Source organism: Mustela lutreola, chromosome 1 (genome assembly GCF_030435805.1).
Source record: "Mustela lutreola isolate mMusLut2 chromosome 1, mMusLut2.pri, whole genome shotgun sequence".
NCBI classification, from domain to species: domain Eukaryota; kingdom Metazoa; phylum Chordata; class Mammalia; order Carnivora; family Mustelidae; genus Mustela; species Mustela lutreola.
Window position 1 is genome coordinate 230,197,868 of NC_081290.1, and position 24,483 is coordinate 230,222,350.

General features: G+C 53.8%; 1 protein-coding gene across 4 annotated transcripts in view; it reads left to right on the forward strand.

Annotated features, from left to right (window-relative positions):
* The window catches only part of ARRB1 (arrestin beta 1), a 74,603-nt gene that overhangs the window by 6,734 nt on the left and 43,386 nt on the right, over positions 1-24,483 (forward strand). Inside the window, exons 1-3 of one of the 4 annotated variants that reach the window (XM_059132383.1) lie at positions 12,872-12,999; positions 16,459-16,642; positions 17,127-17,306. The exons of 2 other annotated variants lie outside the window; for them this stretch is intronic. In XM_059132383.1, the coding sequence (XP_058988366.1) occupies positions 17,236-17,306 (71 nt within the window). In that variant the 5' untranslated portion in view covers positions 12,872-12,999; positions 16,459-16,642; positions 17,127-17,235. Of the gene's footprint in view, positions 1-12,871; positions 13,000-16,458; positions 16,643-17,126; positions 17,307-24,483 lie in introns of those variants that run through there. One more of the 4 variants, XM_059132375.1, reaches the window with a different exon arrangement.

Sequence of the window (24,483 nt, forward strand, 5' to 3'; positions counted from 1 at the left end):
GAGATATCTCTTTTCCTGTGTTCTGCTAGTGGGCGTGGGGGTGATCTTTCTTCCAGAGGGTGGCCAGAAGTGGGGGATAGGGCAAAGTTCAGGCCTCTGTCACAGACCAGTGGGACCGAGAATGCAGGGGAGCTGGGCGTGGATGACTGTGGATTGTGCCCTCAGCCCACTCTGTGATCCGATTAGCATAGACTGATTAGTATAGTGGGTAGGCTTTACGAAGAACCAGATTTCCTGGTTTCATGTGCCAGCTCTGCCACTTACCAGCTCTGTGACTTCTATTATTTAACCCTTCCTCTGCTGTAGCACTCTCATCCGGGAAATGGGCCAGCAACTGTGCCTAAAGAGTAGGTTGCCTCAAGGAGTAACTGAGCTGAAATAGGTAAAGCTCAGGGACAAGTCCCTGGCCAAAGGGCAGTATTTACTTGAGGTCAGCTCCCTCAGCAGGCTGTGAGCTCCCACACAGAGTAACCATCTCTGATTCACTCCTGAGGCCTCAAAGTTCTTGGCACAAGCCTGTTTCATCATTGGCCCTTAGTACACAGGTGGTGACCTGACCCAACACAGTGCCCTTCCTGTGTGTCCTTCAAGGCCTGCATCATATATGGGCTCCTTCTTCAGGAAGCCCTCGCTGATCACCCTGATCACCAAGTACCTTGTGGGGTTTTTGTTTTGTTTCTTTTGTGTGTGTGTGTGTGTGTGTGTGTTTTGTTTTGTTTTGTTTTGCATTCTTTCTGTCTCTCTCTCTCTCAGTCTTGGCATTGATCCACTCCCCCACACCCCCAATGTGTCCTGGTTATTTACATAGTTGTAGTGTCCCCTGGGTGAGACCAAGGACACCTGTCCTGAATCTTTTGTCCCTGTACCTGTGCAGACCTGGCATGGTGCACTGAACTACGTAAATATTTGTTCAGTGAAGGAGGCTGAATGTAGGTGTTTCACTGGGAGAAGAGATACTTGGCGGGGGAGGGGGATGGACAGTATGGTTGGTGAGGACAATGGGATATCTTTGCCGGCTTTGAGACACCTACAAGTGATTTTGTGTGTGTGTGTGTCACCCAAAGGGCGGAGGTCATTGGATGAGCGGCTTTACCTGGCTAGGAGCATGTGTTTTCTGATAACCAGAGCTAGCCGGCATGGGGTTTGGTGGCTCGTTCTAGCCTTCTTGCTTTTGCTTCTCCTGCTCCCCCCATTTAGGGTACCATCCTTGCTTCTTACCGCTTGTCCAAATCCTTCTCCCTAAGTAAGTGTCCCAGCCGTGGAGCCATCCCTTGCTGGCCCCAAGAGTGTGGGTTCCATTCTTCATCCCCATCCTCAGACATTTCCTGAGCCTTCCTGGGTCTGGACTGTGGTGTACGTGATTGTAGAGTCTTTAGAATGGACATCTGGATCTGGCCCCAGTACACCCAGTGTGGTTTGACCTGGCCTGAGGAGGGGTCCGTGGCTTCCGATCAAGGAGCTCTTTATGCAGCTGGAGAGATCTCCCCCTTGGCTTCCCACTGGGCAAGTACTCAGGACCCACCTAATTACTGGGGACAGTGTTCTGGGCACTGGATCCAGCAGGCTGCGGTCATGATCAGCTAATTAAACTACCCAAGAATTGCTCATTGGCTCTGAGGAGGGGAAGGAAGAACGTGGGGGATGGTGGGGCTCAGAAGAATGTGAGAAGGTGAGCAAGGCTGTGAAGGAGGCTTCAGACATGGGGCCTGCAGGCAGAGCTAGGAAAAGAAAGCAGGAGGTGGGGAGAGAGAGTGAGGGAGCTGGGAGAGAGGCAGACAGACAGACGGATGAGCCAGAGTACTATCTGGGGACAAGAGCCAAGTGAGATAAGTCAAGGAGAGGGGTGCTGACCTGGGAAACAGGGACCCCACTTCTTTGCTATCCCTCTGATACCCTGGATAAGCTGCTTTTCCTCTTTGGGCCTCAGTTTCTCTGTGTGTCAAGAAGGAAGGAGAAAGGGCTTTGGCCTACGAGGGCCTTAGTACTCTTTCCTTCTCAGTTCTACAGCTGGAAGGGGAGAGGGCAGAGACAGCAGGCTGTCAGGCTGTGCTCTGTGCTGGATAGCTTGGCCGCCAGCAGCCCTGTGTCTGGAAGGGGCAGGCAGTGGGTGGGTGTGATCCCGCCTGAGATGGAATGCCTCGAGTTGAATCAGAAGGGAAGAGTCTGGGTGGCAGGCAGCAGGCAAGACCTTGGCCTCTGTTGTGCCCTGTCCCTGTCTTCATGGCCATCCTCTGGCTCCCAAACTAGCTTCCTCAGTGGGGACCAGTGTGGTGTCTGTGTGGTGTTTCCCAATAGTAGCACCCCCGGATGTATGTGGATCCCCAAAGCTAGAGCCATGAAGTCTGGAACAGGGATGGTAGAGTCCCGCAGACTTGGGCAGTTCTGCTGTCCAGCATATTGCACACCAGCTCCATGACTTCGGGGGAAGGCTCTCTGGGTGTCAGTTTTCTCGTTTGTGCGGTAGGCATGATAACATCACCTAGTGCATATGGTTGCTGTGGCCCAGAGGGTAAGGATTTGCTGAAGCCTTCACTGTCATTCAAGACCAGGAGTGGGTCTTAGCTCTTCTCTCTGCTTCCCTGTCTCCTGCATCCCCTCCCTCCCGCCCTGTCTGGTGCTGTGCACACAGATGAATATGCGGGGGTGGGGGTTGCACCAGGCTAGAGAAGAAGTTCAGATGGAGGCAGGAAAGGGAAGTGAGATTGCCCAGAGGCCAGGGAGGGGCAGTGCGGGGCAGCCTGAGCCCCCAGCCCTATGGCCCCTCACCTATGACAGATTGTCTAGGAGGCAGTGGGGAGAATCTGGGGGGCAAGAAGCTGGGGCAGGGGTGGACACTGTGGAGGGCCCCAGGCTTCTCTCCCGTAGCCCATGCCCCCAGGTGCTGCGGTGGGGACTAGAGCCAGGTTTTTTGCTCGGGAAGCCAGCAGGCCACTGTTTCACACACTCTGATGACAACAGCCCTTCCTGGTTCCCACCCCTAGCAGGAGGGTGCCTGCTTGGATTTGAGAGTCTTGGAGAGCCAGCCTCCGAGGTCTGCTGAGGTCTGGAGGAGAGGCAGCAAAGGAGGGAAGCAAGCCGCCTCGCCCTCCCCCAGCCTCTCCCTGCAGTGCTGGGCTGTGACATGCCAGGGCCTCTGACTCCAAGGAAGCTGGTTACATAACTCGGCCCAACTCCCTGGTTCCTTCTTCTCTTCCTCCCCAGAGGGGCCCAGGAGGAGGCCGGAACTGCTTCGCTGGGGATTTCTGGGCCTGAGATGTCAATGTGAGCAGTCCCCTGCCTGGGCTGGTGGTATGTGCTGCCCACATCATTTCCGGGGGAGAGCTGTAGGGCCGCTGAGGTTGGCTCCGGGCACTGCCCCCCTCCCACACTCCTGGGAGTAGAGCTGCAAGAGGGAGAAGCCCTCATTAGAGGAAACAGGCTGTGTCCTGAGATAATTTGCCCATGAAGTACCCCCAGCGGGGACCTGGCCTCTTTGCAACCAGAGGAACAAATAGCCAGCATTTTTCAGTTTGTTCCACTAGGTTCCACAAACATTTCTCAAGCACTCGCTGGGTGCCAGGCCCAGACCTCCATTCAACACATGTCCCCACGCTGCCTGGCTGACTTGCGGAGCAGCTCTGCTCCTGTCCCCTACCTGAAACCCCTTCTCAGAGGCCTAGCCCTCGGGGGCTGGGGTAGCGGGGACTTCCATGATAGAGAACACCATGGGGGTTCCTCTGGGCTGGGCATTTACAGGCTTGGCTTATCCCTTTCTCTTCTGCCACCCCTGTCCTCCCAAGAAGGGACCTGTGAATGAACACTTCGGGGCTGGGCATCTGAAGCACGAAGAGGAGGAAACATGCAAGTCTCAGCCCTGGGGCTGCTCCTGTCTTTTGAGGGAGAGGAAATAGATCATCACAACACACTAGAAGAAGGGGGTAAGGTGGATTCGTTTATATAGGGGGGGCAAAGCCCGCCAAGTGGCTCAGGGTCAGAGGCAGCTCCTTAGAAGTGGGAGACCCTGGAGCAGGCTTTGGCTGGTGAGTCTGTGCCAGGCACAGTGTCAAACCCCTCAGCTGCTGTTAATTAGGGGTAGGCGGAGGCTGCAGATTGTTTTTAAACAAAAAAAAAATTTTTTTAAAGATATTATTCATTTGAGAAAGAGACAGAGGGTACATGGGAGGTGGCACAGAGGGAGAGGGACAGAAGGCTACCCCTTGAGCTGGGAGCCCAATGAGTTCTGGGCTTGATCCCAGGACCCCGACATCATGATCTGAGCGGAAAGTAGACGTTTAACTTACTGAGCCACCCAGGTGAGGCTGCAAAGTGTTGGGGGGCACAATATTTAGGGTGAAATTCAAGGTTCTGCCTCATGGCCTCACAGTGAATGTTGGGGCCTGGATGGAAGAAATGGGACGGATATAGGAGGAGACACCAGGTCCTGCAAACCCACTGTCGGAAATGAGGCAGTTTGGGGGGGGGGGGGGTCTGTCCTGGTCTCTTCTGGTGGAGGGCCATCAGAGCAAAGACTTTCCCCGGTGGAGGAGATCTGTAGAAGGTCTGATGACTTCTAGATGAGCAATGGACATGAAATGGGAAACAGTGTCTTTTGAGAAACAGTGCTAAGCTTTGGGGCTGTGGCGTGGCAGTGGAGGTGGGGGACACGTGGCTCTGAGGTCCGTCTCTGGAGGTGAGGGGCTGGGTGGCCAAGAGAAGCAATGGGTTGGGGTTCTCACCTTCCTTCTAGCAGGATCTCCAGTATCCCTGGTAGCTTTTCCGTTCTTTCTCTGTTGTATCTGTGCTAATGAAAGTGCCCAGCACGTCAGCAGGATGATTTTATTATGGACCTTTATAGCCCCAGGGCAGTGGAAGAAACCAGGAGGCATTTTTAAAACTCAGTAAGGAGAACTTTTTCTTTGCAAGAGATTTTTTTTTTTAATATCCTAAAAATGACAAAGATGATCACATGGGATAATGGAATGGTTAATATGCTCGTATTCATTTCTCATTTAGAGGGCTGACTTTAGCAGCAAGGTCTCAGTGCGCAGACTTCAGACAATCTGATCAGGTCTGACGTTCACTTTTTTACAGTCAATTTTGCTAAAAAAAAAAAAAAAAAACAAAAGGTAAAAGTTTTTTTGGTAAGTAGGACTTTCAACCAAAGAACCATGGCCCAGTCCCAGATCGAGTCCTGTCCCAGGCCACACACACAGCAACTTGGCTCCCTCCAGCCTCAGCTTCTGTTGGAGTGTATGGGGGCAGGGATGTGCCAAGCTCCTGATCCTTACCTTTGGGGCACCCAGCCTCATGGTGATATATACATGTCCTTATCACCGAAGTGCTTTTCTTCTCCCTATTCTCCTGTGGCTGGCTCAGGCTAAGCACTGCTTCCGGCCTGGACTGTTACCAGAATCTTCTGGCTCCATCCTGGTCCCGCTGCTCAGTCTAGATGCCCCCCACACCGTTCTCTTATTCTGAAATTCACATCTGACTCCATTTTTCTCCTCTGTCTTAGAAACTGGCCGGTTGCTCCCCATTTCCTGTAGGACCATCCACATTCTCCAGGGGGCATTGGAGGCCCTCCACCGTCTGTGTCAAACTTCCTTCCTGTGCTCCTTTCCCAGCTCTCCCCACCACCCTGCCCACACCCCAGCTGCGCTGATTTCTTTGGATATTCCTCTACAGTCTTCACATTTTCTCCACACTGTGCCTTTGTTCAAGCCAGCCTCTCCGACTGGAATGCCTTCTTTCTCTGACTGGGCACAGCTCCCTTCTATTTGAAGGTTGAACTTCACCCCCGTGTGGTATAGTTGATCTGTTGTACTGAGCACTTCAGTACAACACCTTCCCTTGACTGGGCGCCCTGCACCAAGGCCATCAGTGTCCTCCTTCGTGCTCCTTCGCACCTCACAGTCTTGCGGGTGGGATGGCACGTTCAGTCACAGCTGGCTGCTGACACATCAGTTTCCTGTGCTTGCGGGCAGACCTGTGTCTGGTACCTCTTGGCCCCCCCAGCTCCTGATAGGGCTGGCCTGGCCCCGTGAGGTCTAGGTTTGCAGAAGTGAACTGAAGCAAGAGTACAAGCCCCACACACCCATGGGCATGTGTGCAAACTCACACACTTCTGACACCCATGGCTGTTGTACTCATATACGTAGGGGCCAGAACTGGGTGGAGGTGTGAGTCAGGGAAGATTCCCTGGAGGAAGCGAGCCCTGAGCTGCTGACCCAAAGGAGAAGCACTCTTTCCCTCTTCTCACTTCCTTCCTGGCGCTAGCGCTTTAAGAAAACAGCTGACACCGGCTGTGGAAAGGGAAATGTCGGTATTGTGAGTTGGGGGTTGGGATCTCTGAGGCTGGAGGTGATTAAATTAGGCACGTGCCTCCCTCCCTCCCTCCCTTGCCCTCCCTCCCTTCCATCCCCTCCCTCCCTCTCTCTCTTCCTCCCTCCCTCCCTAGTCCCTCCCTTTCCCTTCCTTCCTCCCTCCTTTCCCAGTCTCCTTTATCTTCTCCCTTCCTCCTCCTCCCTTCCTCCCTCCCTCTTCCCTCCCCCCCCCTGCCTCCTGCCCCACCTCTCTCTCTCCTGCCTCCCCTCCCTCTCTCCTGCCCCCTCCTTCCCTCCCCCCCCACCTCCTGCCCCCTCCTTTCCTCCCTCCTCCCCCCCTGCCTCCTGCCCCACCTCTCTCTCTCCTGCCTCCCCTCCCTGTCTCCTGCCCCCCTCCTTCCCTCCCAGCTCCCTCCCCTCCCTGCCTCCCTTCCACATACATTTCTGAACCTCTAGCACATGCCCAATATCTGGGGCTGATACACAAAACTGATCAGATAAAACATATCTTTATATTTTTCTGTCTTCAGAAAAATTCATGTTGGAACCTGCCCTTTCCCTTTTCTGTCTCAGGGGATCTGAGTTCAAGTGTTGGCATGTCCCTGATAGCTCTGGGCCGGTCAAGTCACTTCTCTGAGCTTTAGTTTCCTGTGTATACCATGGAGATGATAATACCCTCCTCCTGAGACTCCAGTGGATCATATGTGTGAGGTGCCCAGCAGGCGCCTTTGATGGTAGTTCCTCACTGAGTGAGAGCCACTCTCCAGCTGGAAGCCAGATCCAGTGTGTCCTCCTTGACCAGCACAGGGCCAGGCACACATTACAGCGGCGTGCTCAATCATTCCAGTTTTCCTGGGACTATCTTGGTCCATCTAGGGATACTCCTTTGTCTTGGGTGACTGTGGACAGGACTACATTCTCCATAAGGGTTTGTAGAACAGACATATGAGTGGGTAAATCATAAGGGAAGGACAGAGATGGGACTTGGGCAAGCAAAAGCAAGCACAGGGCAGCTGGCTTGTCAGGGGAGAGGTGGTCTTGTGAAGGGTCTGGGTAGCGGAGCAGGTGGAAGGTGGGAGGTGGGCTCGGGACCTTCTGCTGCTTGGCAGCATAGGGAAAGGTACAGGCCCTGAGTCTGCGAGGCTGTTGCTTTTAAGCAAGCTTCAGGCTTCCAAAGCATATGCACTCGTTGTCTGATCCCCTTTTTCTAGGAAGGCCTGTAATAAGCCACTGGCTGCTCCTCTGCTTCAGAAGCTGGAGGCCTATTGTTCCTCATGGGACACACGGTGTTCCTCAGGAGCTGTGTACTCCAGACTATGAAGAGACTAGGCCGAGGTCCAGGCTGGGAGATGGGAGAGCAGGGCTCTAGCCCCATTCCCTGGTCCTGGGCCAGAGACCTAGCAAGGCCTCAGTTCCCTTCCTGTTCCCTGAGGATCTAGCCCTTCCTGCCAGGGTGTCTGTGAGATATCACCTGCAAAGGTCCCTTGGCATGTCTCGCCCAGAGGAGGCATAAAATGCGTGTCCTCTGTTGTTCCTTTCTGTAAATGGGGACAATACAATCAGCTCTGCCTACCTTCCAGGGCTGATGTGTGGACCAGATGGGATGCGGGATGTGGGAACTCTGGGTAAACAGTGTCAAAGCCTTCAAATATTTGGGGCTGAGGTTCTTGGTGGGGCTGTTTCTGCTGGCCCAGGGGTCCAGGCACAGGTGGGGGCGACCCTGCCCACCCAGGCATGGAGGACCCTCCTGGAGGCATGCTCCAGGATCACAGAGAAGTCCAGCGCTGCTGTCCATGGGAGCACGCACACTCCGTGGGCCGGTCCTGAGCTCAGACGAGCTCTGCTGCTTCCGTGGCGAGAGGGAGACAGCCAGCCAGCCAGACTTGGTTCTGTGGCAGAGAGGGTTTAGTTGCAGCAGGACGCGTGACCAGAAGAAGGAATGTCCTCCGGAGCCTCCTCTGTCAGTTGGGCTGGGGGCAGGGCCTTTGTGAAGGCGGGTGGTGTTCGGATCGCCTCTGGGCCCTTCCTCCAGCCCAGGGGCGGACTCACCGTGAGGCTGGTGCAGCTTCAGCTTCAGGCCCTCTGTGCTCCAGGGCCCCTTCCAAGACCTAGCGCTGTGTCCACGGACTCAGAGGTTCTGTGAACGGTGCAAAAAGAAGATATTTTTGTACTCTTCTTTTTTCTTTTTTTAAAGAGGGCTTCCAAACTCTATGAACTCATTCAAGCCTCAATCCGCCCCGGCTCAGGCCGGGTGGTCCTTTGTGCCAGGATGTCAGTGCCATGTCCCTGCGTGTGCTCGGGGAGGTCTCACCCCACACACGCGGACCTGGTCATCAGTTATGGCCCTCCCTGCTGAGGCAGGACCCAAAAGCCATCTGGGTGAGCCACTTCCGGGCCAGGCCCAGCTGCCAAGCTCCCTGGCTGTGTAAAGGAAAGACTGGAGAAGTCCTTCGGCCCTCAGACTTACTCATCTGTAACGTGGACATCATCCCTACGTGAAAAGGCCTGGAAAGGTCTAAATAATGTGCCGCAGGTGAAACCGCCTGGGACAGCCCCCGGCTTGTTGCGGGAGCTCAGTAAATGAGTGGAACCTGGATAGAGATGGGGAGGGGTTGGGGTAGGGAGATTTGGAGGCTTGGGGGAACGGGGTGGGAGGCACCCCTTCCATTGGGGTCTCTGTCAGATTCACCTATACTGTGCTGGGCCTGGTGCCAGCATTCAGACAGCTGGGGTGGGGTGCCGGTGGTCAGATGAGCTAAGAGGAGAAAAGGGTTTAATAGCTGTGGAGTACAGTTTCCTGGGAAAGGGCCATTGTAAACTGAGTGGCCCTTTGGTGGGGGAGGGCAGAGTGGAAATCTGGATCGAACTTTCCTGCTGCTGGGGGTGAGAGGTCACCAGCCTGACCTGTTTGGTTTGAGTGAAGCAGCCCAAGCAGGCAAGCCAGACCTTTCCTGCTTAGAAGGGAAACCAGGCCGGCAGGGTGCGCTGCTTCCCACGTCGTGCATGCCGGCGCTGAGCTGGGGAAAGGGGAAGGTACCTTAATGACGGTGGTCCCGTCCCTCACAACTTCAGCGCCCCCTTCAGGGAGGGGAGGGAACGGCAGTGAGGTGGGGACTGGGAGGAAGGAATAGAAACTTTGGTGTGAGGCTACCTTTCAAATCCAGCCACTATTGCTTATGTCTCTGACCTTGAAACAGTTACCTAATCTTTCTGAACCTCTGATTTCCTATCTTTAAAATGGGGGTGATAATATTCTCTCCCCACTGCCTGGGTTGTAGTAAGGCCTAAATGAGATGGTGTAGGGCTTAGCACTGGCACACATTAGGTGCTCAGTAAATACTGATTATCCCTCACTCCTCCCCCATGACCCTCATCCAACTGTCTTGCATTCTACTCCATTATCCATATGCGTATACCCTTGGTTGGACTGGGATGCCCAAGGGCAAATGTTGTGTTTTATTCATCCATCACTACACCCCCAGCCCTGGCACAGTATCTTCCAGACACCTTGAACTGGTTGGCGAGAAGCTGCACTGGGTCAAAGAAAGGTGCGGGACATTTAAGCCAGAAACTCACTTACTGCACACCTACTGTGCGCTCCTGCCAGAGGCCTAATGGGTGGTCTGTGCCCTGCCTGTCAGTAGTAACTTGAATGGCCACTGACTGTCAGTAGTAATTTGCTGTCACCCTCTGTACCAGCGACTTTCTTTTCTTTTCTTCTGGTCTCAGTACCCGGCACAAGGGGTACCCATACATTTTTGGTGAATGAATGGCTGCCTTCCTCCCCTCTCTCCCCCGCCTTTCTGAAGTCAGGCTTTGTGTCCCTCCCAGCCCAGCCACTTTCCAGCTGTGGCAAGTCACCCTGCCTTGTTCAGCTTCAGCTTCCTCCTCTTTAAAACGGGGAAAATAGTGGTATCAGATGTCCAAGGGCCCAACTGTGCCAAAGAACAAGGTAAGCACCCCATAATGTCAGCTGCTGTTTTTTGCATGATCTCCAGGGGTCTTTGTCATCTGGCAGGGGGAACATTCCATTCCTGCAGACCCTCTCTGCTGGCCTCACAATGGATTTGGAGCTCAGTGCAAACTGTTTATATTTCCCCAGCAGAGTTTATTACCCAGGCAGTCTTACTGCAATTAATTACTAGCAGAGCAAATAACTTGTCCCTGGGAGGCTGGGCTTGGCATAAACATTTACATCCAGCCAGGGGCCAGCCCAGGGGCTAGTCTCTTTCCTCCAGGCTCTGGAACAGAGGGAGATCAGAGGATCAGGTTGAGAGGTGTAGGATGGGGTGGGGTGCCAAAGAGAAACAGCTTTCCTTCAATTGCTTTCCCTGGAGGACTCCTTAGCCCTTGAGGTGCTGGGCCTCTGCTTTCTCTTTTCATCTCCCTCGCTGTCCCACAAGGAGAGTCCTGTGTGCAGATGGGGAAATTGAGGCTCCGCTAAATTAAGCAGCCTGCTTAAAGCCACAGAACCTGCAGGAGAGGCAGGAGGTGAAGGTTCAAGTGGTAGCAATGTGGAAAAATAGACTGGGAAAGGGAGGCTAGAAGCTGGGAAATCATCGAGGGATTGCTTGTTGGTTCTCTTGTTCATTCGCCACATGTTTGTCCGGCCTCTGTGAGGGGAGCCTGAGGAGGCAGTGCTGACTGTTAGTGACGACTGAGACTGACCAACTCCACACTGAGTTCCAGAAACTCCCTCAGGATGGTCCCATTAACAGTCAAACATGTGGCAGAGGTAGTTACTTGGAGGACAGGAAGGAGGTGGCCTCTGTGTATCTCTAGAGCTCAGAGCCCCACTGTCTTACACAGAGAGGTGGCCTGAAGGGGAGTAGTCTTCAAAAAACAAAAAAACAAAAAACCCCAGAAGGGTCCCTGGATGGCTCAGTCAGTTAGGCATCTCCCTCTTGATTTGGACTCAGGTCATGATCTCAGGGTCGTGAGATTGAGCCCCACGTCTGGGTCCATGGTGGCCACGGGCCTGCTTAAGATTCTTTCTCCCCACCTCCGCCGCCCGCCTCCCCATACCTCTTTCTTTTTTTCTCCCCCTCATTATCAAAAACCCAAACACCAAACCAAAACAAAACAAAAAATACCAAAAGGAAGGGCCCTCTGAAGGCAGCTCACTCCTTTCAACCTAGAATCTAGAATTCTAGAGTCCCGCCTGAGCCCCAACTTTTGGGCAAAGAGAAGGTTCAGAGAAAGTTTAGCTCAAAGTTCCACAGCAGGAAGGCTTAGTGGACATTCCAGACAAAGGGCTTTATCTCGTGCATTTATGTCTTAGGGGTGAAATGACCGATCGATCGTAGGGGAAACTCTCGTGGCTGTCCTGATCCCATGCCCCCTCTCCACTCCGTGGCTGTGAGTCCTGTGTTTTCTGGAGGCCCTTCCGGCTCAACATTCCTGCTCCACTCGAAGTCTTGCTGTGTAACTCTCTAGAGCCTCCTGCTGGCGCCATCTTCCCTCTATGCTGGAAGGAAAGCTAAGGCTTAGGGAGGAAAAGGAGCAGGGTCCTCCTGCCCCACTCATTCTGGATGTGGTGTGCCTGGATTCTGGAACCTCTGGGGGTGGGCAGGAGCACATCTCTGCAGCTTCAGGCCCTGGGGCACCCTGGGGCCTCACCTAAGCCCTCCACTCTGTGTTGTCAGCACCTGGCCCAGAGCCTGGCTTGTGGTAACTGATGTCCAGGGAAGGCGTGGCTTGCAGAGTGGGTGACTGGCTGGTGGCAGTCGAGGGTGGCAGGCAGGGGGCTCCACTCCGAGTCACCTCTGGACCACAGATGAATATCGGCGTTGCTTCCAGAAAGGAGACAGGACAATAGTCCTCACTCACAGGGTCATGGTGAGGATCAAAAGGCAGCCGAAAGTGGAAACAGATGGTCCAAATGTGCATCAGTGGATGGATGTCTAAACCAATTGTGGTCGGTCCAAACCATGGAGGAGTATTGAGTCATAACAAGGGATGACACAACGGTGCCTGCTGTGACAGGGACGAGCCTTGAAAACATTGCTCTAAGTGAAGGAAGCCAGTTGCCCAGGTCACACATTGTACGATTCCATTTATATGAAATGTCTAGAATAGATCCATCTGTAGCTGCCAGAGGCTGGGGGAAGGGGAGAATGGGGAGAAGAGACTTCCTATGGGTGAGGCATTTCACTGTGGAGCCATGGAAATGTTTTGGAAATGGAGGAGGTAGGTTTTTTGTTTTGTTGTTGTTGGTTTTTTTTTTTTTTTTTTTTGCACATCTTGAATGTACTAAATGCCACTAATTGTTCACTTTGAAATGCTAAGTTTTATGTTATTTGAATTTCACCTCAATACATTATTTTTTTTAATGCCCCCCCCCAAAGACACATCCGTAAGGAAAGGATGCTGGAGGTGGGACATGGGTGTTGGGGTGAGCCTCCTGGAGGAAGGTGGGGTGAGACTGAACAGCCGTGAAGTGTGCAGGTGTCAAGTGGAAGGCAGTTTGGCAGACTGGTAGGACCAAGGGTTCTAGAATAAGACTGAGGGGATTCAGAGCTCTGTGGCCTTGGGCAGGTTATTTAACCCTTCTGTTTCTGTTTTCTTAGGTGTGAGATGGGAGTAATGAAGTTTTTATTATGGGACTCGTAATCTTTTATTATGGAAATTATAAGATGTTCCTGAGGATTAAATGCATTAATATTTGCGAAATGCTGAGAACGGTGCTTGGCACAAAGTGGGTACCGCGTTGAGTGTTAGCTGCTGTTACTGTCGCTCGTTCGTATTTTCATTTATTTGCTCACTTAGCACCAGGCCCAGGTTGTGCCCTGAGAGCGGGACTGGGAGAGCAGGGAGGTGGGGTGGGAAGGGGGGGGCGGGTCCTGTTCTCAGGGGCGCCCTCATATCTGGATGCAGAGTCAGGCCCTACTGTACCTCCTCCCCCCCCCCCCCCAGCCTGTAGCTCCAGCTGTTAATGAAAATCGTGCATCACCTCCCGGTTCTCTGGAGCTTCCTGAGCAGGCACTGTCTCCCTTAGGACCTGACAGTCCTCTTTCTTGGATTTTGAAAACACCTGGGTCTTGGGGGCTGGTGCCTTGGGCTTTCTGGAACGTTAGTAAGTCCCTGGGCCTTGGTTTCCCTGCTTATCCTGGGAGAGGTCAGGCTGTGCTCTGGGGCTGTCAGTGTCTTTTAACCTCCAAACCTGAGCCCATGTGTGGGATGGGCCTGACATGTCACATCTGTGGAGATTTAATTTATAAAAAATGGATAGTATTTTTAGGGCTTGCGTTCTGGACAACTGAGGTAGGGGGTCAAGGAGGGAGTCAGGGGTCTCTCCTGAGCTCCCGCCTTCAAGCTTTTGCCTCATTTTGGGCCTGGCCAGCCCCTGTCGGCCTCCCCGACTCTTCTAGCAGTCATTCAGGCTCAGAGTCTCATGGACTGAAACAGTTTGTTTCTGGCTGCCGCCCATCTCTGCTGTCAACCCATCCATGTCGGCACCCCTCCCACTGCCGTTCTCAGCCTGTCACTCCAGCACGGTCATATGCCCCATTCCCTCCCTGTGACACTCAGTACACACACAATCACCAGGTCCTGGTGACTCCCGTTCACCCCCAGGGGAGTCTTGCTCAGCTCCTGTACTCCCCTTCTTCCACCTGCATCCCTCAGCTCACCCCCAGCCACCTGCCCTCCTTCCACCTAGAGCTCTGGCTCCACCTGCTGGCTCCCCTGCCAGCTGCTTGTCATGGAGGTTGTCCCAGGGCAAAGGAGCAGAAAAGTCATTCCAGGAAGGAGCTTGCTTTCTCTCTTCTTGTAAAAACAAAGTTACGTCTTAAGTAGCTTGAGTCAGGCTTCCAGAACTCCTCCCTGGTGGTGGGAGGATGGATAAAACAGGCAGCGGCGCTGTGCTAGAGGGCCTCTGGAAGCAAGCAGAGCCAGAGTCAGGCCAGGCAGAGTTCTCTGGCTTCTCAGAAAGCCCTGATGTATTCATATCCCCTCCCCTCTCTCCCAGACACAGACAGCACACTCCTGCACATGTGGACACTGGCTCTCAAGGGTTTGGCACACTGGGTTCAGGGAAGTTTTCTTGGGTAGAACACTCATTTATTCAGCCTTTCATTCATCCATGGGTCTTTGTTCAGTGCCAGGCCCTGTGCCGAATCCTGGGGATATGGAGTGGGGCCAGACCAGGTCCCCGTCTGAGGGCTGGTTCCGGAGGCTGTTGGGCACTCAGAAGCACACAGTGCGGTCTGATAAGTGCCATGCATTCGTTTGCTCATTCAACAAAGGCTTGCTAAGCACCTGCTGCGTACCAGGCCCCATTCTAGCACCGGGGCACCGGCCCAGAACAACAAAGGCAAGAACCCTTACCTTTACCAGGCTAGCCTTCTGGGACTGTGCCATCCCAGAGACACAGTGACGAGAGTTCTGAGGGCACATTTAAAAAGAACTAATATTTATCATTCAATAACTATTTTAAAAAACACAAAATCAGGGGTGCTTGGGTGGCTCAGTCATTATATGTCTGCCTTTGGCTCAGGTCATGATCCGGGGGTCCTGGGTTCGAGCCTGGCATCCTGGGATCTAGTCCCTCCCTGCTCAGCAGGAAGCCTGCTTCGCCCTCTCCCACTCCCTCTGCTTGTGTTCCTTCTCTCCCTGTGTCTCTCTCCATCCGATAAATAAATAATGAAGTAAAATTAAAAAAAAAAAAAAAAAACACAAAACCTTCAGTTTAGACAAGGAGAAGATAGCAATTGTCCATAATTTCATCACTTTGGAAGAACATTAAAATTTTTTTTTCAGTGTTTGCCCTCTCTGCTATGCATGTGTGTGTACGTGTATGTGTGCAGGTGCCTGTGTGTTCAGGCACAATGGTGCTTAAGCTGTCTGTGACATCTGGACTAGTGTCTTTTTTCCTCCAGCATTTCCCTGCCATTAACCCAGCATTAATAAATCCATATTTATTAATGACACACAGAGCTCCTCATGCAAATGCTCCTCAGTTTATCGAACTCTCCCCTTCTTTGGCATGGACATTATTTCTAGTTTTTTTGCTATTCCAAATAATGCTGAAACAATTAGTTTCGAAACCACCCAATGACCCTCTGAGGGCAGGATCCTGGAAGTTGCAAAGGTCCCAGGTTCTGCAGCTGCCGGTCCTCCCTCTCCCCTGCAGGCCTTTCTTGCTGTGAAGGCTCAGTGCCTTGCCTGTGGGAGAGGAGGCGCCCGCCAGGTCAGTCTTAGTACAAGTTGTTGCATTTCTCCTTGGCTGCATAAACAATCAGCTGATAACTTAGTAGCTGGAAATAACAACGTTCATTTTTTTTTTCTCTCCTGGTTTCTGCGGGTCAGGATGTGGGAAGGGCTCAGCTGGGCACAGGGTCTTGCGCGGTCACAGCTGGCCCTGGGGCTGGAGCAGCTGCGTGCTTGAAGTGGGCTCTTGTTGCTATCACCGCTGGAGTCCGGCCCTGCCTTCCTTTGTCTCATGGCTCCCTCTCACATGAGGGCGGCCTCCATGTCCGTGTCTCCCCTGGACAAACCATGCCAGCTGAACACACAGGACTGTCTGCGGGCCTGGGATTCTTGCCAGTTCTTGACGTACGTGAAGTTGCTCATTGAATCCTCACAGCAACCCAAGGAGGCAGGTGCTGTTGGGATCTTGCTTCCTGCTCAGAAAGTGCACATGTGGGATCTGAACCCAGAGCAGCCTTATTACTGAGCCTGCCTCCCTCCCCCAAACTGGTCTGCCAGGGTCTACTCCAGCCTCTCTGCCCTTCTATTCTCCGCCTAGTGGCCAAAGTGAGCACATTTAAGGGTCATTCCGTTGTTTGCATCCGTTCCTTGCTGAAACCCTGCCAATGTCTTATCAGGCTGACGATTAAAATCCCGACTGGTGACCAAGGCCTCCTGGTGACTGGGTGCTGTTGGTCTTGTCCCCTGCACCGCATGCCCCTTCTCCTTCAGCACCTTCAGTGAGGCTTGCCCCTGCCTCCGAGCCACTGTGTAATGGGCCACCCCTTGCCCCTTTCCAAGTTTTTACTGCTGCTGCTTTAGCTCCTAACTCAGACCTCCTTTCCTGAGGAAGCCTTCTCAACTTCCCAGGCTGGTCGATCACCTAACCTGGGCTCTTGGAGCCCTGTATTTGGCGGCCCTTACTGTAAGAGTCACCGTGTACTATTTTCGGATGTCTGTCTTGCAGGGCTGTGGAGCTGCACACTTGTGGGTGACGCTGTTGGCATTGTGGCCTGTGCCACGGAACCCCCTGGTGTTGGGCAGTGTGGAGCCCTGCTGTCTTCGCTGCTAGAAGGGAAACGTTGGGTCTGTTGTACAAACCTGCCCTAGTCACCATTCGTCCCTGGTGGTCAGCAGTGTCTGACATGGAAGTAAATATTTGTGGAATATTATTCATAATAATAAGAGGTATATGTGTTACCAAGCATTAGGCATTATATTTGGTCAATCCTCAGAACAACCTTATAGGGTAGGCCCTCTTGTCATCGCCTCGCCTTGTCATTAGATGAGGAAACAGGCTGAGGAAGGGGAGTCACTTGACTTACGTCCTCTAGTGAGTGGAAGGTTCACTCGAGGCAGACTGGTTCACTATGATAAACAAACAAGAGAAGGATCCCTCAATTCTAGCAGCTTAGAGCTGGTCAGATGAGGGAGAGCCCACACACACCCCAATGCAATAAAGCTTCCCACACAGTGGTGAGGACGTATGTGCGGGGAGGGTTGTTTTCCTCCAGTAGGGAGAGAGGAAGGAGAGAAAGGGCCCCTGGACAGGAAGTGAATTTGCTTTGGGGCCACTCTCCCATTTGGATGCCAGACCTGGCCACATTCTCCTGACCACAGCCTCTGTCTCCCCAGCTCGCTATCCCAACATGAAGGCCTGAGGAAAGAAGATACCAGCCAGGACAGGGATGGGGTGGGACTCTCCTATGTGCCCAAGTCATACCAGAGGCCTCAGCTCTTACTTATGTGGAGACCTGTCCTTAACCTGGTGATTCTCCTGAGAGGAAAACAGATAGGAGAATTTCCATTATACAGGTGAGGGAATGGAATAACCCAGAAAAGTCAAGGGAATGATCTGAGTCCTAGAGCCAGGATGAGAACCCAGATCCCTGGAAGCCCCTCAGCCCCAGGACTCTCTCTGTGTTGCAAGAGAGAGAGTGTGTGGGAGTGTGTGTGTGTATGAGAGTATGAGTGTGGAGTAGGGCTGGGGGACAAAGATGAGGACTCCCCCTTCCTCTCCCCTGGTTCCTCCTGACTCCTTATCCCAGCAGCCTGTCCCACCAGCGGAAAAGGCACCCATTAAGGCTCTATGGACTGTCCTACAGTGCTTGCCAGTCCTGTTTGTCTGGGAGTTCGGAGTTGCCTCAGTGCCTGCTCTCCATCCGTTGAATTCCTTGGCTTTCCCACCGGCCTGTGGGCTTTCTGAGGGCTAAGCCTTGACTATACCATCAGGTCAGTTTTGCTGCCCAGTATTTTCTGAGTTTGTGTTCAATCCTGTGTGGAGCCCAGCCCAGCCCAAAGGTTGGTTCAGGGGCTTTGGGAAAAGTTGGTACCTGAGTGGATCTTGAAGGAGCAGTAGGAGTGACCAGAGTCCTTGTCACCTTCCTCCCTGAGCCCCAGCCCCTGTGAGTACAGAGCTGGGCAGGCACTGGTGATTGATGCCCAACCCCCACCCCCCATGCCAGCTCCAGTCTCTAGCAGGGCTGCCCAGTCCCTGAAGATTCCAGAGACTCCAGCCCTGGGCGCCTGCCCAGACACTGCCCCTCTGAGGCCCCGGCTTCTTTCCCTGTCTCCTTCCTCACAGGTCTGTCTTCTGGAGATTCTGTTTTGGTTGGAAAGAGGAGGCGGAGGTGTTTGCGTGTCTGGCTCTTTCCTCCTTTCTCATTCCTCCTCCCTTCCTCCCTCTTGCCTCTCAAGATGTTTCCTCTGCCAGTCTGGCCGCACTCCAAGCTCCCTGCTCCTCAGTAGCCGTCCTCTCCCGCCTGGGGCTTCTGCGGGCTGTGGCTTTCCCTTAATGCCTTCTGTCTCCAGACGAGGGGTCCAGAGGACATATCCTTCAGGGTGGGGCCCATTGCCTCCACCTTCCCCTCCTGTTTAAAACCCACGTCTCCTGGGAGAGGAGGCTGCAGGCCCATTTTAGCGCTGCCTCCTGCTCCAGGTGTCCCTTTTCCCCTCCAGGCCTTGGTTCCCTGTGGAGCCCATGGCATAGGCAACCCCTTGGTGTCAGGGCGCATAACGTGCCTTGCGTTCATTTCATTGTAGTTTTGTGCTGCTTTGGCAAGGATCTGTGCTCCAGGCATGGGACACTGGGGAGCTGCTCCCTCCAGCTAGGCAGTGGCTTGGAGTACAGAATTTGCACTACCCACCCCCCAGCCCCAACCACCTTTTCATGTTCCCAGCTGAGGTCCCATCATTCCCTGAGGACCCTCAAGGACCCCTTCTCCATCTGCCCCCCCGGAGGAGGTTCACAGGGTGAAGGAGACCCATACCCGGGCCCAATGGAGCTCAGCCTGGGCTGTGTACCCTCAACACATCGCACCGTGTCTGGAATAGGGCAGATAACTTGGTAAATATTTGTAGAATGACTTCTGGAGGAGCAGCCAGTGAACCAGAGTGTGGCATGTTAGAGGGGTGAGGATGGATAAGGTGCTGAAGGGGCACTTCCTAATAGAGGTGACATGTTTCAGAATGGGTCAGAGCTGGACAGAGAGCAGGGTAGGGAGGGCATTCCAGACAGAAGGAACAGAGGGTGTGTGATCTGGGGCTGAGAGTAGATGCGAGTAAGTGGAAAGAAGGGAGGCTGGAAAGAAGGACTGGCATGTGGGTGGAGCCTCTGTTCTGGGGATGGGTGCCCCAGCCTGTTGGAATGGTGCCAGCACTTAGCCCGCTCAGCAGGGTCCCAGGTCTCTGTGCTGTAGGCCTGGGTTTGCGGGGGGCAGGCAGGTGGTGGAGGGGGAGGGCCCTCAGGGCTTTCGAGGCCTTGCTGGGGCATGGGACTGCATGAACCCAAGGCCACTAGCTCTGTTCCCCTGGGCCGAGCAGGTCATGGGATTAGAACCTGTCAGGGCCAGCTGGATGAAGCAGGCTTGTGACAACACTTACGTTAGAACCAGGTTGAGCTGCGGTCTCCATAATTTCCTGGCCGGGACCCTGAGCAAATCACCGACTTCTGCATGAGAGATTTCCTCTTCAATAGAGATAACACAAGCTGCCTCTCGAGACCGTTATAAAAATTAAGGTAACCTGTGTAAAGTTTTTCTTTTTCCTCCGTTTCTCTCCTTCCACTCCCACACTCCTTCTTGGCAGGGCTGGCCCTTTGCACTGGGGGCCTGGGTCCGCTGGCAAGGACGCAGGATATTCTCAGCGCTGATAGCCCATCTCTCCTTCCACAGCGTCCTGGATTCCGCATGCCTCTATGTGTGCATTCCTCTGGGTATCGGTTCTCAGCATCTCGGGGCCACTGTGTCTGCAGTACCTCTAAAAAGGCAACAGTTGGAAATGCATATTCCCAGGCCCACCTCTCACCCTCCCCACCGAATGTGAACTCAGAAGGTAGGGCCCAGCAAGCTGGGTTTTAACAAGTCTCCCACGTGATTCTGACCCATGCTCAGGTGTGAGAACCTTTCCCAAAAGAGACTGATGCCCAAGGGCCTCTCAGCCAGAGGAGCCTGGGTTTGGGTCAGGAGTCAGAACATGGGAGTGCTTCCGGGTGGGTGACCTGTACGGTCACCTAGAGCCCCAAGCTCAGGATTGGTTAAATGCTTTTCTGTTATTGTCTTGACATCTGAACAAGGGGCCCTGCATTTCCATTTGGCACTGGGTGCACAGATGTCTTAGCTGGTTCTAGGAGCTGGTCCCAGCCACGGGCCAGGTTAACTGGGTGTCCTCAGGGAAGTCCCTATCTCTCTTGGTCTTACATGCTCATCTATACAGGAGGATGAGAACCCCCACGTCCTAGTAAGCGCAGGATTCAGCATGAAGCTTGGGCTCAGCAGTCAGCCCCGTGCCGGGCCCAGGCCAGTGTAGAGTGGCCTGCCGAGGCCACGTGCCAGTTCTAGGCACACCCCTGGGGAAACTAGGGTAGCACACAATCCCTGTCCTTGGCTTCATGGGGCTTTCAGTCTGGAGCAGAGAGATGGCAAGAGTTCCCACTGTGAGGGGTGCCCTGAGAATACTTGAGGGGGTGCTGACCTATTTGGGGGAGGTCACCAAAGGCTTTCTGAGGATGTACCCAATGAGCGAATATCTGAGATGGAGTGGATGTGAACTTGGCGTTGAGGGTGGACAGCCTTGTCCGGATGGAGGCAACAAAACGCCATGTGCTGTGTTCATAGTTACCAACAGCGGATCTCTGGGGAGGCTGAGGTAAGGGGAGAGGGCCTGGAGGGAGGTGATGGGCCCCAGGGGCCGCAGGCGGCTGGTCAGGAGGCTGGTCAGGAGGCTGGCTGCCTTGGGGCCAGATCATGGCTCTGGCTTCCTCCCCTGGACCCAAGGCTTTAGAATAGGAACAGCTCTTGCCCAGAGGCCTCCTGGAGCAGTAGGAATGTGGCCTTGCCAGCTCCCGTGGCTGGCATGTTATTGACCCTCCGCAAACCTCAGCTTCCTCTTCATCAGAATGGACCTCCTAGTCCCGTCAGGTGGCTGTAGTGAATGAGGTGTGAGCAAAGTGACAGCCCAGAAGCCCAGCACAGTGCTGCCTGTGGGAAGCGGATTCTTCCCTCTGGGAGGGCAGTGCAGTGCCCTGATTTGGATCAGGAGCCCCTGTAGCCAGGCTGACTCCCTTGGGGTAGTCCTTTCTTTAATGGGAAGGAAAATCAGGCTGGTAATCCCTTTCCTAGAGACAATCTGGTGGGATTAAGAACTAACCAGCTTTGGGGGCCCAGAAGTAGCGGCTTTGCAGACAGCTGAGTATCCTTCTGTCTGGGTGTCCCCCACCTCGGGGCCCAGCCCAGGGTTAAATGAAACCCACCGGCTATATCACAGAGAGGGATGAGCTCCCCCAGCCAGTGTCCTGAGTCCAGTCCCTGCTCTCTCAATGGCGAGAGTGGCTTTCACTTCACACAGGCCTCCCGGCACCAGGTCCTGTCCATGCGTTCATCAAGAAAGGCACTGTTATTTCCATTCTATCGATGAGGATCAGAATAACTCGTTCCTTGCCCAAGGTCACCCAGCTTGTGAGTGGCAGACCCAAACTCCCATAGTGACACAGTGTGGAGCCAGGGGCGAGTCCTGTCCTTCTCTGGGCCTCTGTGCCACTACGTGTGTCCTGAGGGGTGGGCCCTAAGGTTCTTAGAGACCCCATCAACTCCACTGCTCTGGGGTCTGCACTTCTGGGAGGGCCTGCTCCCCCGTGAAGATAACCCACCACACTCTGTGCCCCATCCAGGGTGCTGTTCCTTTACTGTGTAGGAAATGACTGGCTCACTCGGGCCCTCTCAGCTCCAGTCTGCCAGGCCTCCTGCTGCCGAGGGCTGACCTCTGCCTTTGATCCCTCTCCCTTACCCTCAAAGAGGAACGGGTGTGGCCAGGACCATGAGTGCATGTGTACTGGGCTGATGAGGCAGGAGCCTCTCTCCTGTGGGAGAGTCCACAGAGTTGTACAGAATTTGGTGTCTTCAGGGAAGTAACCACGGTCAGTGTGGCTGGAGGGCGTGTGTATGGTGGAGGGACGGGAGTGGGTGGGTTCAGACTGTGAAAGGCTTGCAGGAAGCAGTGAAGGGGTTTGAGGCCCAGGAGAGACTCAACAGGTACGCATCAAGCCTGACAGAAAATGTCAGCAACAGGAGACACAGAGTTCAGTAGCCATTGGTCATGGTTTCCTTACGTTGATGGTCACAAACACGCAGATTCCTCTTCTTACCAGCTATGAGAACTTGAGGCCACCACTAACCTCCAGGGCCTCATTTTCCCCACCAGTCCTGTGGGAAGAAGGATAAGGAGTCTTCCTCTCAGGGGTTTTATCAGGAGCAAAGAGAGATAATGGGGAAATTTCATCTAATCTTGGTTAATCCTGCAAATTTGTGGCCCACTCAGTCCAGCTGCGTAGCCAGGGCCCTTCCTCCCTGCCATAGCCCTCCCCCGCTTCACGGTTTGGGGCAGGTAGTACTCAGTCACTGGCTCCAGGAGGCCCCAGCCATAATACAGTTCCTTGTAGGCACGGCTTTACCCTCCCCAGATCCCATCCTTCCTCTATCCTCAACCTTGACCCTGCAGTAGTAGACCCCTGCCTCCCTCTCAGACTTTCCCCTAGCCTTGAAGCCCTGGCCAAGGGGCTCCCAGCCTTCATAGCCCCTGGAGAGTCCCAGGGGGTCCTCCAGTGTGTTGTGGGAGGGAGCATGCAGGACCCAAGGAAGTCACGTGCCTTCCCTGAGGCTGTGTCCCCATCTGCAAAATGGGAATTGGATGATTAGTCTCCTGTTGCTTCTATAACAAATTACCAGAGATTTAGTGGCCTAAAACAGCACATATTTCTTCTCTTACAGTTCTGGAGGTCAGAAGTTCTCAAGTAGGTTGGTAAGGTTGCGATCCTTCTGGAGGTTCGAGGGCAGAGTCCGTTCCTTTGCCTTATCTAGCTTTTGCAAAGCTGCCTGCATTCTTTGGCTCCCGGTAAAGCCAGCAACATAGCATCTTCCAATTTCTCTCTCGATGCTTCCCTCTGCACAAATTTGCCTCTTCTCTCTCTGACCCTGCTGCCTCCCTCTTATAAGGAGCTTTTTGATGACACTGGGGCCACCTGGATAATGCAAGGGAGTGGCCCCATCTTGAGATCCTTAACTAAATCACACCTACGAGGACCCTTTTACCATGTAAGCTACACTAGTCATAGTTCCAGGCATTCGGATGTGGGCATGTCAGGGGGCCATTCGTCAGCCTGCCACACATACCTTGCAGGGTGGTTGTGAGGATTAAGGAGACCAGAAATGTGAAAGCTTCCAACAATGCCTGGGACATGGCAGTCAGTCTCCAGACATGCTTCTTTGACCTCCTCTCTCTGGGCCTCTGTCTCCCCATCCATAAAAAGAGGCCCATTCCAGCCCCAGCAGTTAGATCCCACCTTCATCTAGAGCAAGTGGTAAGGACAGGCAGACTGTGCCCTTAGCCTAGCCTGGGCTTCAGCAGAAGCAGAATGGAGCCCTGCCTCCAGGACGCCCCCAGTGGCCCTCGGAAAAGCCCAAAGCCTATCTTCTCCTCCTCCTCCCTCTCTGGGGCAGGCCTCTGCCGGTTCCTGGCCTTCTGTGCATTTCCCAGCATTCCTAGGGATGGCTGATGGGAAAGGCTGAGCTCACTGCTCCCTGGGGAGGGCAAGAGCTGGAGGGAGGAGAGGGAGCGGCTGGCGGCAGCTGTGGGAGCTGAGGAGAGGATAGGATATTTGCAGTAGGAGAGGTCGAGGTTATCAGCGTTCGAGAGTGGGGGGTGGCGCCTCCAAACTGGGGCTCCCAGAAGCTCAGCTCTCCCTTGGCCTCCTCTGAAGGCTGCTCTGTCCCTCTGCCGGCCACCCTGCTGAGGGGCCTTGGGCTCTCTGGAGGAGAATGCACGTATGTAGGGGCTGGGAGGAGGGCATCACAGACCAGCAGGGTTGGGGAATGAGGGACTATTGCCCAACAGGAATAAGAATACCACCCCCTTCATGGGGAGAGGCTATCTCGGCCAGCATCCCTCCTTTTCTCTTTCCCTCTCCCCCGGAAATTGGCCCCCATTTACCGTTGGGCTCATCATCTGTCTTCCCGGGACCTTATTTTCCTTATTTGCATGTGCGTGAGGGGCAGTGAGAGAGGGCAGGTAAGAACACCACTATGGGATTTGAGAGAATTGAATGAGATCGTGATTTTGGAATGATCTGGAAGCATAAAGTCTGCTCTAGAAGGATATGTAATTCCACGCATACGCACATCACTTCAGTGTTCTCTCTTCACCTTGATGACCCGGCAAACTCTTAATCATTCTCCAAGTCCGATCACACATGTCGCCTGTTCTCTGGGACTTCCGAGCCACTTCCTGGAATTACTGTCACCTTCTTTACAACTCTCGCTCACAGTCCCTTTGCAGGGTTGTTTTTGGTTTGTGGCATCTACTTCCCCTATCACATGTGGGCCTTGTGTTCACCCCAGACCCCCTCTGCTTCTCAGGGTCCCCATAGTTGCGGTAGAATAGAGGCAGGATGGTGAAGCCTGGGCAAGCTGGCTTCCTGGGGTCTGGCTGGGGCAAGGTCCCC